The sequence below is a fragment of the Malania oleifera genome, chromosome 8 (genome assembly GCF_029873635.1).
Source record: "Malania oleifera isolate guangnan ecotype guangnan chromosome 8, ASM2987363v1, whole genome shotgun sequence".
NCBI lineage: Eukaryota > Viridiplantae > Streptophyta > Magnoliopsida > Santalales > Ximeniaceae > Malania > Malania oleifera.
In genome coordinates, this window is record NC_080424.1 from 94,008,832 (window position 1) to 94,024,266 (window position 15,435).

The window sequence follows — 15,435 nt, forward strand, 5'->3', positions numbered from 1 at the left end:
TCAGCTCAAATTGAATTCTTTCAAAGGCCCCATTGCTAATCCGGTTAAGTTAGTTAAAGAATGTAATTCACTTTAATTAAATTGTGAGAAATGTACTACTAGGTATTGGGTCTTTAGACATTCTTACTCTCTAATATATATATATATTGAATGTTAATTTTGAAATATTGTGTATATGCATATTAATTCAGTTAAACCGAATACAAGAAGGCCTACACTAAATCAAAAACTGAATTATAAAAAAAAAATTACAAAATACATACCAAATTGATCAACTTTCAACAGTTAATTCAATTTAAACGGAATAGAATAGCACTCATTCCTAAGAGTAGCAGTCGCAAGTAGCAGTAGGTAGGTAGGTGGGAGGAGCAACTGGGCAAGGCCTTTTGGGACTAATAAGCTAAAAATGAGAGACTGCAAAACAAGCAGAAGCAGAATGGCGAGGCCAGCAGTCATTTAACACCAGAGCAGCTAATTTTTTTTCTTTAAAAAAAAAAAAATGAAGACGAAAAATCGCACATTCCCATACTTACAGCTCGTAAGAGTCATACTACTATGCCTCTCTGTTCCATGCACGGATCATGTGCATGCCTGTTGGCCCTTTTTTTTTTTTTTTTTCTTCTTTTAGTAAATACATGTGCATTGCCAACGCAAGACCTATAAGGGAAGCATCAGTGAATAATATTGCATATTAATTGCATGTTTGGTGTCAGTAAAATCAATACTCTCTGGATGAAATAATTAGGGTTCAAGTTTTGAAGTTTATAGACTTGCATTTAAGATAATACCTTAATATTTAAGTGATAAATGATGGAAGGGTGGACTCATTATTTCGGTTGATTAGTCGAGTGTCCAAAATGATCTTATTCACTATTATTTAATAATAAAAAAAAAACACATGTTTAGTACATGAAAATCAAATCAAATCAAATCAAATTTATCACTTGATTGCATCATTATTTTTATTTAAAATTTCATGCGAAGAATGGTAGCAAGATATAACAATATTTGCACATATTTGTATGAATTTAATCATAATAATCTTGTATGAATTGATACATGTAATTCATGCCTAAGTATTTACATTATACGAATTAAATCATGCCATGAACTTGTAAATATATTGTATAAATTAAATACGCATCCATAGATTTGCGTATTTTTCAAACTTGGTTTAGCTAAGAAAGCGAAATAGTAGCAGTAGGTTAGCTTTTACAGCATGACATTTAATTTGTTCACAGTAAGGAGTGAGGAACCATCACAGCAGACCAAATCAACCCACATGTTCATAATTTATATACGTTGAGGTAGGTAGGTAGGTTAAGCAAGCTCACCTAGAACGCGTTTTTGATGAGGTAATCAGGTAGTTTAAGATGGAGTAGGCTATATACTATACATACTTGCATAGGATACTGTCATGGTGGCATAACAGGTTGATGGCTCAGATTTGAACGCATCACAAGTAGGTGGAGGTTAGACGGGTTCGACTTCAGATTGATCCATTTATTAGTGGATGACTAATTTATAAACTCAAATTCGTCTATTTAATAAATGAATTATAAATGAATACTCATTAAATACCCGTTTAAAAATATAATTTATTTATTTATATTTTTTCTTTAATATGTCATCAAAATTGACTTAATTTACCTCACTTCAAAAAACTAGCCTAGAAGTGAACGATCCAAAGACTAGAGGGCCCAAAAACAAATAATAATAATAATAATAAATATATAGAAGTAAATGTAAATAAGTGTACTGGACTCAAATCCGTCCAATTTGTTTATCAAACAAGTTGAGTTTGAATTGACCCATTTATAAATAAATTGTATCCTCCAAAATTTAAATCGGGTCTAAATAAACGGATGACTAATCATTTGTCGAATTTTGACCTATTTTGTTACCTCTAATACACACGTATTGTTTATATTTGAAGTGTTTCACTATTGGGTCTAACTAATTTTGGAGTTTTGAGGGTAATCAACTCATTTGAATGTCTCCAACGGCTTTGGTCTTTTTCTGGGCGCATTTACTTTGTTGGTTACGTCACAATAATAAGTTTATGGGTTTATGAGATAAAATAATAATTTAGCAGTTACACACACGGATGTATGTCTATATATATATATATATATATATTACATTATATTATATGCTATTTATATTGAATCAAAAGATATAAGTTGGTATAATTTCATTTTTCTTAAATTTTTATTTAAGAGAGACTTTTAAGTTTAAATTTATACGAACATAATAAATAACTTGTAATTAAAATTATATTAAATGTTATTTAAATCTCTCTCTCTCTCTCTCTCTCTCTCTCTCTCTCCTGTACTTCTGTTCAGTAAAGGGTTGACGACACCGTTCACCAACGACGAGCTCCCCGCCCTCTGCCGTCCTCTCCTCTGCTTCGTCCGCTTGAAAAAATAAATAAAAAATAACTCCCCATCACGTGACTCCGTGCGTTTTGCACGTGCCATGTTCCCCCATTCTTTCTCTCTCTCTCTCTCTCTCTCTCTCTCTCTCATCCTATTAGAATAAGATAGATGGATTTTTCTTATTATTATTATTATTATTATTATTATTATGCACAATTACACCACATGCTCCCAAATTTTATTGAATTTTGCTTCACTCCTTAATTTTAAGTTTTTAACTTACTTAATAGTTTGATTTTAAATTTTTATATTCATACTAATTCTAAAATTCGTACTCTTGTTCCAACAACTTTAAATGCTCCTTTAATTTATATTATAAAAAATATTTTATAAGTTGATTTTTGGTAATTATAAATTAACTTTAGGACCAAAATACTAATAACAAAAAAATGATAAAATCTTATATACAAAGTATAATCAAAGACTTTATTATCAAATTGATTTACTATTAAGAAAATATTAATTAAGTAACTTAATAAAACTATACAATATTATATAATAATTATATATTTATAATATTATTATTCTATATTAAATTAATAGAATAATTTTTTTATGCTATAACATCATAATTGATAAAGTAGGCTCATTTTTTATTCTTATGTTTATATATGTGATCATAGACAATTTCTTTTGACAAATTCAGGACTATTAAATATTTATATTTAAATATACCAAATAATACATTATAATCTTGGTTATGATTTTGTGTCAAACCAAACATGATAGAGGAATCTAACATTCTGTTTACGATTCAAATGGATTCCTATTCTAATTTCAATTTTGATTTGATTCAAACTAAACCAAACATTGCCCAAATAAACAGTTTAGTAATCACATTCTTAGTAGTGGGTTGTCTGCCTAATAAAAATATTTTTGTTTGATTCAAATCATAATATCTCGATAACACATTATTCTTCTACCAATTCTTCATTCAATACAAAATCCTTATAGGCATTTCAAGAAAAAAGACCATTATACTCTTTGTGTGTGTGTGTGTGTGTATATATATATATATATATATATATATATATATATATATATATATATGTTAGCCTTACTAGTTCTATAATCATATTTGATGTATTTTGATTATATTAACCTAATTGTAGTTTCAAGTTAGCCTATCTTTACAGATCAAGTCAGTACAGGTACAAGTGATAATTATATAGAGGTACTAGATCAAAAGTAAATATCACATCGAGTGGATATTCAAGTAAGAAAGATCAAAGCAGACAATTGCTTAGAAGGACTCGAGCACATCCAACAAAATTTTAGTATAATAGAGAGTGTTTGAGATAGGAACTACTGCAACTCTTGCGGTATTGTTTCACGCAAGATCATTAAGTAAAAGTTGAGCAAATGCATTCTCCAAGTTTTGCCAAATATTTATTTTGAGTATGGAAAGAGGAGGACTTCAGATCATAACCCATTGATTATTCGATTTTATAGAAATCTGCATCGGTATGGTCCTTCTCCCTTCGGGTATCAGAATATGTGGAGCACGCACCAGTATTTTAAGTCTTGCTTGGAGGAAGCCTGGAGGGAGGAGTTTCATGGTTCGAGTTTATTTAGACTTACTGGTAAATTGAAGCATACAAAAATTGCAATTCGAAACTGGAACAAACAAGTTTTTGGACATGTACAACAGAACATTAAAAAATTGGAGGAAAGTATGGAGGCTATAGAGGCTCAGCTTCAGGAAGGGTATTCGCTAGAAATGGAGGAAGATTTTTTCCTTACTAAACTCGAGCTGGAAGCATGGGAAAAGAGGGAGGAGATTCGTATTTCTCAGCTAGCCAAAAAGAAATGGTTAGAGGTGGGGGATAACAATACGAAGTTCTTTCATGCATTTGTGAACCAAAGGAGGAAGAAGACTATGATTCATTCATTAAAACTTCCAAATGGAGAAGTGTTGGATTCTATGGAAGCTGTTCATGAGGGCGTAGTAAGGTATTTTCAAACTTTCTTAATAGGTGTAGGAACCAATCGAACAGCTAACCTTGTTAATATAATATCTCCTATGGTTTATGAAGAGGAGAATATTGATCTTTGTCGTGAACCGTTTGAGGTGGAGATAAGGGATGCTCTTCTTTCTATCCCGAGAAATGGTAGCCCAGGTCCGAATGGTTTCGGTTCGGCTTTTTTCCAGGATTGCTGGGATATTGCAAAAGAAGACGTGATCGATGCAGCTAGAGATTTTTTTGCTCGGTCCCCTTTTCCTAGATTTTATTCTGCATCTTACATTGTTTTAATCCCAAAAGTTCAGAATCCTCAGAGTTTTGACAAGTTTAGGCCTATTAGTCTTTGTAGTGTTATCTACAAAATTTTTTCAACAATTATTGTTGCAAGGATGACAGGTTTATTGTTTGCTTTGATTTCTCCGGAATAGGGAGCTTTCATTCCTGGTAGAAGTATATTTGAAAATATTTCTTTGGCACAAGAAATGATTCATTCTCTACATAAGAAGTCTAATGGTGGAAATATAATGATCAAAGTGGATATGGCTAAGGCATATGATAGGGTCGATTGAGATTTTTTAAACTTGGTTCTGGAAAGCTTTGGTTTCTCACGAAGATTTTGTGGTTTAGTGGCGGAATGTGTTTCCTCTCCTTGGTTCTCAATTATGATGAATGACACTTATAAAGGTTTCTTTAAACCATCTCGAGGGCTTCGCCAAGGAGATCCTTTATCTCCTTATCTATTTATTATTTTATAGGAAGTTCTCTCTCGGCTTCTAAAGAAAAAATTTATGGAGAATAAGATAGGGGCTTACTATCATCCTCGTGGGGCACCTTTGGTATCTCACCTTCTCTATGCGGATGACATTCTTATTTTTGCCAATGGCAAGAGAAGTTCCATTCGAATGCTTATTAACAATTTGAAGAAGTATGAGGATTGGTCTGGTCAATTGATAAATAAAGAAAAGTCAAGTATTTTTTTGTCAAAGAGAATTGCTTTTGCTCGAAAGAGATCTCTGTTAAGGACGACTGACTTTGCGGAAGGAGGTTTTCCTGCTACATATTTGGGTGTTGCTTTGGTATCGGGTCGTCTTACGGCCCGAATTTTAGAGCCCCTAGTTGATAAATTGAGGTAAAAGATAGCGGGTTGGAAATTTAAGCTTTTATCTCAAGGGGGGCGCCTAATTTTAATTAAGCATGTATTATCATCAATGGCGGTTCATCAATTGGCGGTATTGGACATTCCTACTATTGTCTTTCAAAAAGATAAATTCTATGTTATCGAAATTTTTTTGGAGTGGAGTAAATGACAAAAAGAAAAGGAATTGGTGTTCCTGGTCTAATATATGTAAGCCTGTTTGTGAGGGTGGTTTGGGTGTTAGGGATTTGGAGGAAGTAAAAAAATCATTGCATATGAAGTTTGTGTGAAGATTGTTAACTATGGATAATCCGTGGACTCAATTCTTTAAAGCCAAGTATTTGTATAAGAAACACCATTTGAGAGAAATGAAACTAGAGAAAGGAACCAGATTTTGGAGATCGATTGTTCGTGTGATTCATGAAGTTTTAGAGCATGTCTGTGTTCGAATTAAAGAAGGGTCGGCTTCTTTCTAGTTTGATCGTTGGTTAGCCTCCGGCCCCCTTTGTGCTAAAGTTTAGGAAATCAATAACCATAAACTTTGAACTCGAGATTGTTGGGATAGAGATAGGTGGAATGTTGATTTATTAGTGGATTTGTTGGGTGAAGATCAGGACGAGGAAGTAATGAACTTTGCTATTTCTTGCAAGGAGGGTCCAAACAAAGTAATTTGGGAACCTTCAACAGATGGGAAATTCACCACGGCAAGTGCTTGGGAAATTATAAGGGAGCATAAAGAGGAATTCTCAGTTGCAAAATGGATCTAGCATCCTATGTTGCCAAAAAGGGTGTTAATTTGTATGTGGAAGTCTTGGTTTGCTTGTCTTCCGGATGATACTCGTATTAAAGAAGTAGGTGTCCAGATGGCCTCTTGATGTGATTGTTGTTCAAATGCCAAGATTGAATCTCTAGACCATGTGTTTTGCACCGGATCTTTTGCTCAAGAGGTATGGAAAAAAGCAACAGTGGCGTTGGGTGTTAGTTGTATGGCAACGAGTACTTGGAAAGGCAAAGTTAATGTCTGGTTTAGTTGTGCAAGACAGGCCTCACAATTAGGTATTTTGGTAGGTCTTATACCTAGTCTCATCATCTGGAGACTCTGGACTCGTCGATGTAGAGTCAGGATGGAACCAATTCATGATTCGGTGAGAGCTGTGTGGCTGGACATTAAATATTGGCTGAGATCCATTTCAGACAAGTTAAATAAATGTGCACTTGCTTCTTGCACGGATATTGCAGTCCTACGTGCTTTGGATATTCAAGTAAAAAATGTGGGGGTTCGTCTTCCTCGTGTTGTCAGATGGTGTAAACCTGGGATAGGTTGGGTTAAAATGAATGTGGATGGGAACTGTAGAGGTAACCCACGGAATTGTGGTGGTGGATGCGTGATAAGAAATGAAAAAGGTTTATTTAAAGCAATTTTTTCCTCATTATTGGGTTATGGAACAAATAATATGGCTGAATTAAAGGCGATTATTTTAGGGATTAATTTGTGCAAAGATCTCGGATTTGATCAAGTGGAGATTGCATGTGACTCTGCTTTGTTAGTTCAGTGGATAAATTCTAGGAAGTGCTCGGTTTGGAACTTATGGGATTTGTGGGAAGAACTTATGCTAGCATTAAGAGACATACAGTTCAAAGTAGAACATTTTACATGGAGGCGAATAAAAGTGCAGATTTCTTTGCCAAACAGGGCGAATCTGGTATTTCTCGATCATATAGTTGCCAAGATGATCTTCCTCAACAAGTTAGGGGAATGATTCGATTGGACTTGTTGGGTTTTTCTTCTTTGCGCTCATGATGTTTTGTGTTATTACACTTTTAGTGGTTTAGTTTCTTAGTTTTTTTGGTTGCTGGTGTTTGGTTTTTTGGTTTGGTTTATGTTGGTTAAGTTAGTTTTAGGGTTTTGGAATTTGCTTTTGTTGTCCCAAAGTCTCAAAATTGTAACCACGGTTTTCCTTCGCCATAAGTGAGGGGTTTTCTAATAAAGTTAGGAGGTGCCACCCTCTTTTACCAACAAAAAAAATGCATTTCATATTAGGTTATAAAGTATATAGAATATCACCAAACTCTTAGAACAAAACTTAATGAGTTTTCAAAGAACAAAACAAAGAGTTTTACATAAATATCATATACTGACTACGTTTTCGTAAGGGACAAGTTTTAAATCATCCTAGTGTTGTAAATCTTTTATATACTTGGTTCCGGTTGGGTTAAAACCAAAACCATGCACCTAAGTAAACAAGAAAATCAAGCTTGTAAAGAAACAAGATAAAATTGTCGATGGTTTGCCCAGGTGCATCGACGATTTGGGGCAGAGAGCTAATTGAACTTTTACATGAGGAAACCGTCAACAGTTTGCATCGGAAATCTACACCTAACGACTATAAACATCTAGTTTTCAAAGTAAAGAAATTAAATATTAGCCCAACGGCCATAAAATGGCTAGTTGCTCATTTTGCCTATAAGTCCAAAGACTTGTTTAAAGATTGATAAAAATAGTTACATATCATTTGCAAGCACACTTCATTTAGTTCATCATATTTATGCTCAACTTCTCTCTTGCTCTTCAATCTTAGTGCGAGATTTTACTTTGAGAGAGTTGTGTGAGGATCTAAATAAAGCATTGTATTAGTAAATTTTTTTTTTTTTTCCATTTGTTGTGAAAAGGGTTCTTGGTGAATTGAATTGCAAGGGTTCTTGGTGAACTTTGCTGTAAGGCTCTTGGTGAGCGAAAGAGATTGGTTCCCATGTGAAAGTTCTTGGTGAACCAAATTGCAAGGGTTCTTGGTGAACCTTGCCGAAAGGCTCTGGGTGAGCGAAAGAGATTTGTTCCTGTGTGTAAAGGTTTCTCCGCCTGCGAAGGAGGTGATTTAGTGGATTGTGGAAACCTTGAGTGTGATTCAAGGCTTATACGTAGGCAAGAGGCCGAGCCACATTAACATCGATGTTGAGCTTTTCTTCCCTTCTCTTTCCTTTATATCTTTTGCATGATTTACATTTTATATCTTATGATATAATCATTTGTATCTTGTAAAGATTTTATATTTTGTAGAGAAAAGCGAAAATACGCGAAATAGTCCATTCACCCCCCTCTAGACTTGACTCTAAAGCTAACAATATATATAAATATATAGACACACAAACATACATACATATATATATATATATATACATACATATATATATATATATAAACAATATATTAAAAAAATTATATTTTCAACATAAAATCTTACTAAAGACTTCTACTTAATTTAATTAGATTTACAATCTAAAATTTCAATAATCATAAATTTTTAAAAAGTTCAAAATTAAAAAACAAAATAATTAAGGCAATTTTGTCTGATCTAAATATTAACCAGAATATTATATTATTATAACAAATAACATTAATAAGATCTTTTTAATTTTATTAATAATTTATTATTTTAAATAAATAATAGCATGTATTTATACTAATTTGTAGGACATTAATGTCAAACCAACCAAAATAGTGTGGAATTTGGTCTCAAAAAGCAGGATGCTCGTGAAAAATTTACTTACAAGGAAGGGTGGGAATGAATTGTCCATATTTTGCGGAACTTTTTTATTTCTAAGAATGTTTAAGATGTTCGCCCGCACATTTATAAACATGAGAATGAGATGTTATGAGACATTGTAAGATTATGTGAACTAAAGTCTCCCAAAAAATTAAATTATAACTATTTCGGCCTTTAAAATTTTAAACAAATTTAGTTAACTAAATTCTCCCAAAAAATTAAATTATCACTATTTGGATAGCCTTTGTGTAGTAACCCGAATCAAGAAAATATAAGAAATAAATAAAAAAAAAAAAGAGAAAGGGAAAGAAAAGAGGGAAGTTAGTTTGGAATAGGACCAAACCATCAACTGTTTTAGGGAGCCCGAAAAAATCGTCGACGGTTTTCCTGCAGGCAAACTACTGAGAGTAATTTGAGAAGGAAGTTGGTTTGGCAAATGGCCAAACCGTCGACGGTTTCAGAAAACCGTTGACAGTTTTCTGCCGACCATGCTTGCCTATAAATAGATTGGAGTTCATTTTTTTTTAGAAAAATAATTTCTCTCTCTCTCTCTTTCTCTCTCTCCTAGGGTTTTGATATTTTCTCTCTCTAAGGCTCTCTCAGGCTTCCATGTGCTCTCCGATCCTCCCACCCTCCTCTCGCCACGTAGGTCGTTGATCCTCGACAAATTTGAACAGTTGGGTTTCATATTTCTGAAGGTTTTAGCTAGGTAGTTTCTTCAGGAACGAGTAAGGGAATTAGATTGTGTTAGTTATTTTTGAAATATAAACCAATTAAATTGCAATATATGTTTATAGAAACGGTATATATGATTTTCTAAACGAATCAGGCATATGAAAATGGTCGTTTTGACTTTTATACATTTTTGGGGAAAACTAAAGTGAGTGGGTTGAACATCTGCTATTTTCATTAAAATATATATAGTTTGAGTTAAATAAAACCCTGGAGATGCTCATACCCCTATTTTCAGCAACTTGTAGGTTTCCCAGACAGTTTATTATATTTATGATTTGTCAGATAAAAATTGTGTGGCATAAGAATGGTTTAAAATGGCATAAACGAACAGAATGCTTATATAGTTATGATATGACGGATATATGTTGATATGTGATGTGACGCCTATAAGCTGATATGTGATATGACAACTAGATGCCGAGTTTTGATATGTCGATTTTATACCGAGACAGTATATGACAGTTATAAATTATGAATTTATGAAAGTAAAGTAAGATTACAGTTTTTATTATGTAAATTGTCATATATAATTTAAAAACCCTGGGGATCAGATGTTATGTTATGAGCACAGTATCATACCTATGTTTTGGCCAGTGAGTGCAATCACATGAGGATAGAAGTGTGATGCGGGATAGTCGATTTTTGGCCTGGGTACAGTACTACCCTGATGTAGTTCTAGGGACCCCTCCTGATGTAGTTCCAAGTGACCCCCACGATGTAGTTCCGGGTATAGGGTAGGCACAATCGTACTTACTACCTTTTTCACACTAAGTATGGCTATTACGAATTTTTGGTTATGCCTTTTGGATTGACCAATGCTCCTATGACATTTATGGACATGATGAACAAGGTGTTCCACGAGTACTTAGATCAGTTTGTGGTTGTGTTCATCGATGACATCTTAGTTTATTCAAGAAGTCCTAAGGAACATGCGGCTCATTTGAGATTGGTACTTCAGGTACTTAGAGAGAAAAAGTTGTTTGCGAAATTCAAGAAATGCGAATTCTGATTGGAACAAGTTGCATTTTTGGGACATGTAGTGTCCAGGGAAGGTGTTTCACTAGACTCGAGCAAAATAAAGGCGGTAGTTAATTGGGCGAGTCCAAAGACCGTACATGAGGTTAGAAATTTCTTGGTTCTAGCAAGATATTACCGCCAATTTGTAGAGAAATTTTCTAGACTATCGGGTCCTTTGACACGACTTATGAAGAAGAACATGAAGTTCGAGTGGACTGGTGAGTGCAAACAGAGTTTTTAGAAACTGAAGCAATGACTAGTTACTACCCCAGTGTTGACCATTCCATCAGGAGATGGTGAATTTGTAATCTACAGTGATATATCTCAGGAAGGACTCAGGTGTGTCTTAATGCAGTAAGGAAAGGTCACTTGTTCTCTATTCAATTTATTGTGTGCTAACACTTGTATTGTGAAAAATTTTCTCGTGCTTTGTTATCTCAAATAATCAAATGAATTATAATGTGTTACTACTATAATATTTTTCCATTCTTTTTATAATTTGAACATTAAACATCTTACATGAATGTTTAATGTTTAATTTAAAATCATAAATCTTTACAACATAACTATGTGAACATTCAGGTCATGTGTAAATAATATTTCCTAAGAATTTATCAAAGAACAAGTGTCAAAGACATAGTGAAAATGTATAAGGTCCAATTAAAATTTATTTTAAATTTTGTGATAAAAAAGAAAAGCAAACTTATGCTACATGCAAATAAGTAAGAGATTGAATAATTAATCATATGGCTAATCTATGAAAGTGGGAAAGTAGATTAAACAATATTTTGATAAGTGTTTGATTTTGCTCCAAAATATGGACTAAAGTTCAACACTATTAATCCATCACCAAATCTAATATTATATATATGAGTAGTGGTATGTATCGCGAGTTTGTGATGACACGGATTCACGTACCAGATGTTTAGTAAGTGTAGAAATGTGAGACCCACATTGCTGTATTCATTAAACACCTATCGTGTGAGCCAGTGGTATCACAGGTCTGCATCTTTTAACACTTTCCATAATATATATATATATATATATATATATATATATATATATATATATATATATATATATGAATCCTTAAGCATAGGTCAAACTCAGGATTGAGGTTTTTTTATTTTCATCCAAGGTTTTTTTTTTTTTTTAAAAAAAAAATTGTCCTCTCTCTCTCTCTCTCGGCAAAGGAAGGGGTCCATGCAAGCTCCACTAATTTTTAAATATTTAGTTTTTATCTTCTTTTTTTTCTCTTTAACAAAGGTAGGGGTCCCACACAGGTCTTACTAGCTTTTTAAATCATTTTTATTTATTTTTTAAAATCCTTCCGCTCCTATCTCTCTCTCTCTCTCTACATTTGGCTCCATTAACTTTTATGAGACAAAATTTAAAAATCCCAACATGAATGAATTCCACCAAAATTATTATTTTTTCAAATAGATCCCAAGTCAGCCACTTTCCACCACTTTCTTTCTCAATTTTTTTATATTTATAAAATTCATATAAATTATTAATTCCTATTTTTTTTAATCTTTGGTTTATATTAACATTTACTAAAATTATTGAATTAATTTTATTTTTTATTATTAAAAAGTATAGAAATATGTATACCGTGTTACATTTCTATTTACACATGATATACATTAAAATTAGAAAAATGATTGGAATTATTTTTAAAATACTCAATACAATATATATAATGCAATACAATTTTTCTCACTTTCTTTCCACCAAAAGTTTCCAATAAAACAATATTATAATAATATATAAATATATATATATTTATATATACATATGTAAATTTAATAAATGTTCGACTTCCCATATGTTATAAAATAAAAAATTAAACTTTACTTAAATTATACATTTTAAATTCTCATTTAATATTACTATGGTCTACATTTGTAAGTTATTTTTCTCAATTAATTTTATATTTAACTTGTTACGAAATAAATTTTAAACGTCTTAAAAATTTTATGTACAACATGCAATTTTATAAGTATTTTATTTTTTCATATAAATTTATTAATATCTGACAATTCTGTTGAACAAATAACAGAAAATAATGTGTTAAAATTTGATATTAGAGTACGTATGTCCGGGGTAAAGCGCAAATTAATTTTACTAATATATATTAAAGCCAAAATACATTCTAGGAGTGAGATTTGACTAATTCATTTTCTCATACTATGGAGCGCGTGGAACTATTTTTAGACTATGTTTCAGCATGTAGGAAAAAGAGAAGACAAATATTTAGCCACCAAACTCTAATTATTATCAAACTTTATAGTTAAGCTACTCTAGACATTGACCCAAAAAAATTAAAAAAGAAAAATGGGATTGAGCTAGTGAATAAACATATATGCTAGAAATTCTTGTGCATAAATAATGCTAAGTATAATCGACCGTTGTCACATTAATAGCCTTCTCACAACCCTTTATTTTGTGGAACCCACATAAACTTTGCATGAAATCCGTAATAATAAGTGAATGAGATAGAACTATCATTACAGTGTCATTGTCCCTAATAGTAGATTTTTTACAAATTTGATATTTACATATCTCATACATTTTTGTCGTAATGCTATAAGTTTATGAAGTCTTATTTTCTCTCGAACAAACATACTAGTACTACTGATTTTCTCCTTGCACATAAACCTAGCATACCGGGGAAAATGTTTTCCCAAAAAAATAGAAAAGAAAACACAATCTATGTACAAAATTACAAATCATGCAAGATCTCTGATCTCCCATTGCTTGCTATAAGAAATCCACATCCCAAGAGACACGAAAGCTAATAAATGGGAAAAAAAAAAAGAGGGGAAGATCAGAAATGCCCAAAATGTGTGGGGGCTTATTTATAAATACCAACTTTCTATAATAACTTCCACGACCCCAACTACACCCACCCTAACCGTTGTCCCCTCTTCTCTCCTTCTTCCCCATTTCCCACACTTCCTTCTCACTCCTTTAATGGCGATTCTGCAGATGGCTTCTCTCCTCATCTCTCTTCTCTTCCTGGGTAATCTCCTCCTACCCTTTAAGTAATCTATTCTTATTGATTAATCTTGGGTTTAAACAACCAATGTGTTATTAAAATGTATGCTAATTGCAGGTAATTTTGCGTCGGCGACGGTGTTCACCGTCCAAAACCGCTGCAGCTACACGATCTGGCCCGGCACATTATCCGGCAACGGCGTCGCAGTCCTCGGCAATGGCGGTTTCGCCTTGCCGGCGGGCGCCTCCGTGCAGCTCCAGTCGCCGCCGGGGTGGTCCGGCCGGTTCTGGGGCCGCACTGGCTGCAACTTCGACGATTCCGGCGTCGGCAACTGCAGCACCGGCGACTGCGGCGCCCTGAAGTGCAGCGGCGGCGGCGTCCCGCCTGTCACGCTCGCGGAGTTCACCATAGCCTCCGGCGCCGCGGATAAGGACTTCTACGACGTGAGCCTCGTCGACGGCTACAATGTCGGAATGGGGGTGAGCGCCGCCGGCGGCACCGGCGACTGCCAGTACGCCGGTTGCGTGGCGGATCTGAACCAGAACTGCCCGCCTGAACTTCGGGTCGTGTATTCGGGTTCGGTGGTCGCGTGCAAGAGCGCGTGCGCGGCGTTTGAAGCGCCGCAGTTCTGTTGCACCGGCGACCACGCGACGCCGCAGACGTGCGCGCCGACGCAGTACTCGGAGATGTTCAAGAGCGCGTGCCCGAAGGCTTATAGCTATGCTTATGACGATGCCTCGAGTACCCGTACTTGTAGCGGGTCGGATTACTTGATCACTTTCTGCCCGATCGGGTCGTCATGATTTATGATTGGCGTAATTTTTCCATCATCTTCCTCGTATGTTTTAGATCTTATAAATATATATATTTTTTAATAGAATTTTAGGGTAGTTTTGAATTTCTCATACTTGGATTGCGGGGATTTATTGATTGGATTTTCATATAATTGGTTTCTTGTAATGGGTTAGTCGATAAAGATTAATATTTCTTTAATTTGGTAGGAATTAATTAATATCGTATTCGTATGCAATACTTTGTTGTGCTTAAATTTTATTTATTTATTAAAAATTTGCAAAGTTCGATACACTCTATGAGAGTGACACATCTCTTTTTTATTTTTTCTTTTTTCTTTTTTTCAATGTCTCTGCAATACATTTTTTTAAAACTAATATATTTAGACGACAACTTGTTAATAGTGTGTAAAAAATATATTGTATTAGCTTACACGTCAAATTATTAATGGTGAAATATTGGGCTTGCATGTGGGCTTGTGCCCTATTTTAATTTTTTTTTTTTTTTTTTATGGGAGAAAACATCATTGTGCTAATATTTTTATTCTTTTAATATTATTGCTCTCTTGACACCGTGATTGGTGTAGAAAAAGAGGAAATTGAAATAAATGAAAAAAAAAAAAATTCTTTACCAAACGAAATTTTTTTAAAAAAATCCTGAAAAATACTTCCCCTATTTTAATAAACCAGTCCCTCAAAAATGGGAGCAAGCAAAAGAAAATTATTATGCAAATTGAGCAATAATCACTTCATTTATTTTTCTTCTTCATTCACCAAACAAGTGTAGAGCATACTTTTAGTCTTGCTATCTA

General features: G+C 33.7%; 1 protein-coding gene across 1 annotated transcript; it reads left to right on the forward strand.

Annotated features, from left to right (window-relative positions):
- Positions 1-13,731: 13,731 nt before the first annotated feature.
- On the forward strand, positions 13,732-14,862 carry LOC131161864 (pathogenesis-related thaumatin-like protein 3.5). The gene is made up of 2 exons (XM_058117856.1): positions 13,732-13,856; positions 13,950-14,862. Exons 1-2 carry the CDS (start codon positions 13,808-13,810, stop codon positions 14,633-14,635), a joined length of 735 nt encoding a protein of 244 aa, XP_057973839.1. The 5' UTR covers positions 13,732-13,807; the 3' UTR covers positions 14,636-14,862.
- The last annotated feature ends 573 nt before the right edge of the window (positions 14,863-15,435 follow it).

Excerpts from the sequence above, each read along its gene's own strand:
- LOC131161864 (XM_058117856.1), top strand. The coding sequence starts at position 13,808 with ATGGCGATTCTGCAGATGGCTTCTCTCCTCATCTCTCTTCTCTTCCTG. Across the intron at positions 13,857-13,949 it reads CATCTCTCTTCTCTTCCTGG|GTAATTTTGCGTCGGCGACG; the intron begins GTAATCTCCTCC and ends TGCTAATTGCAG.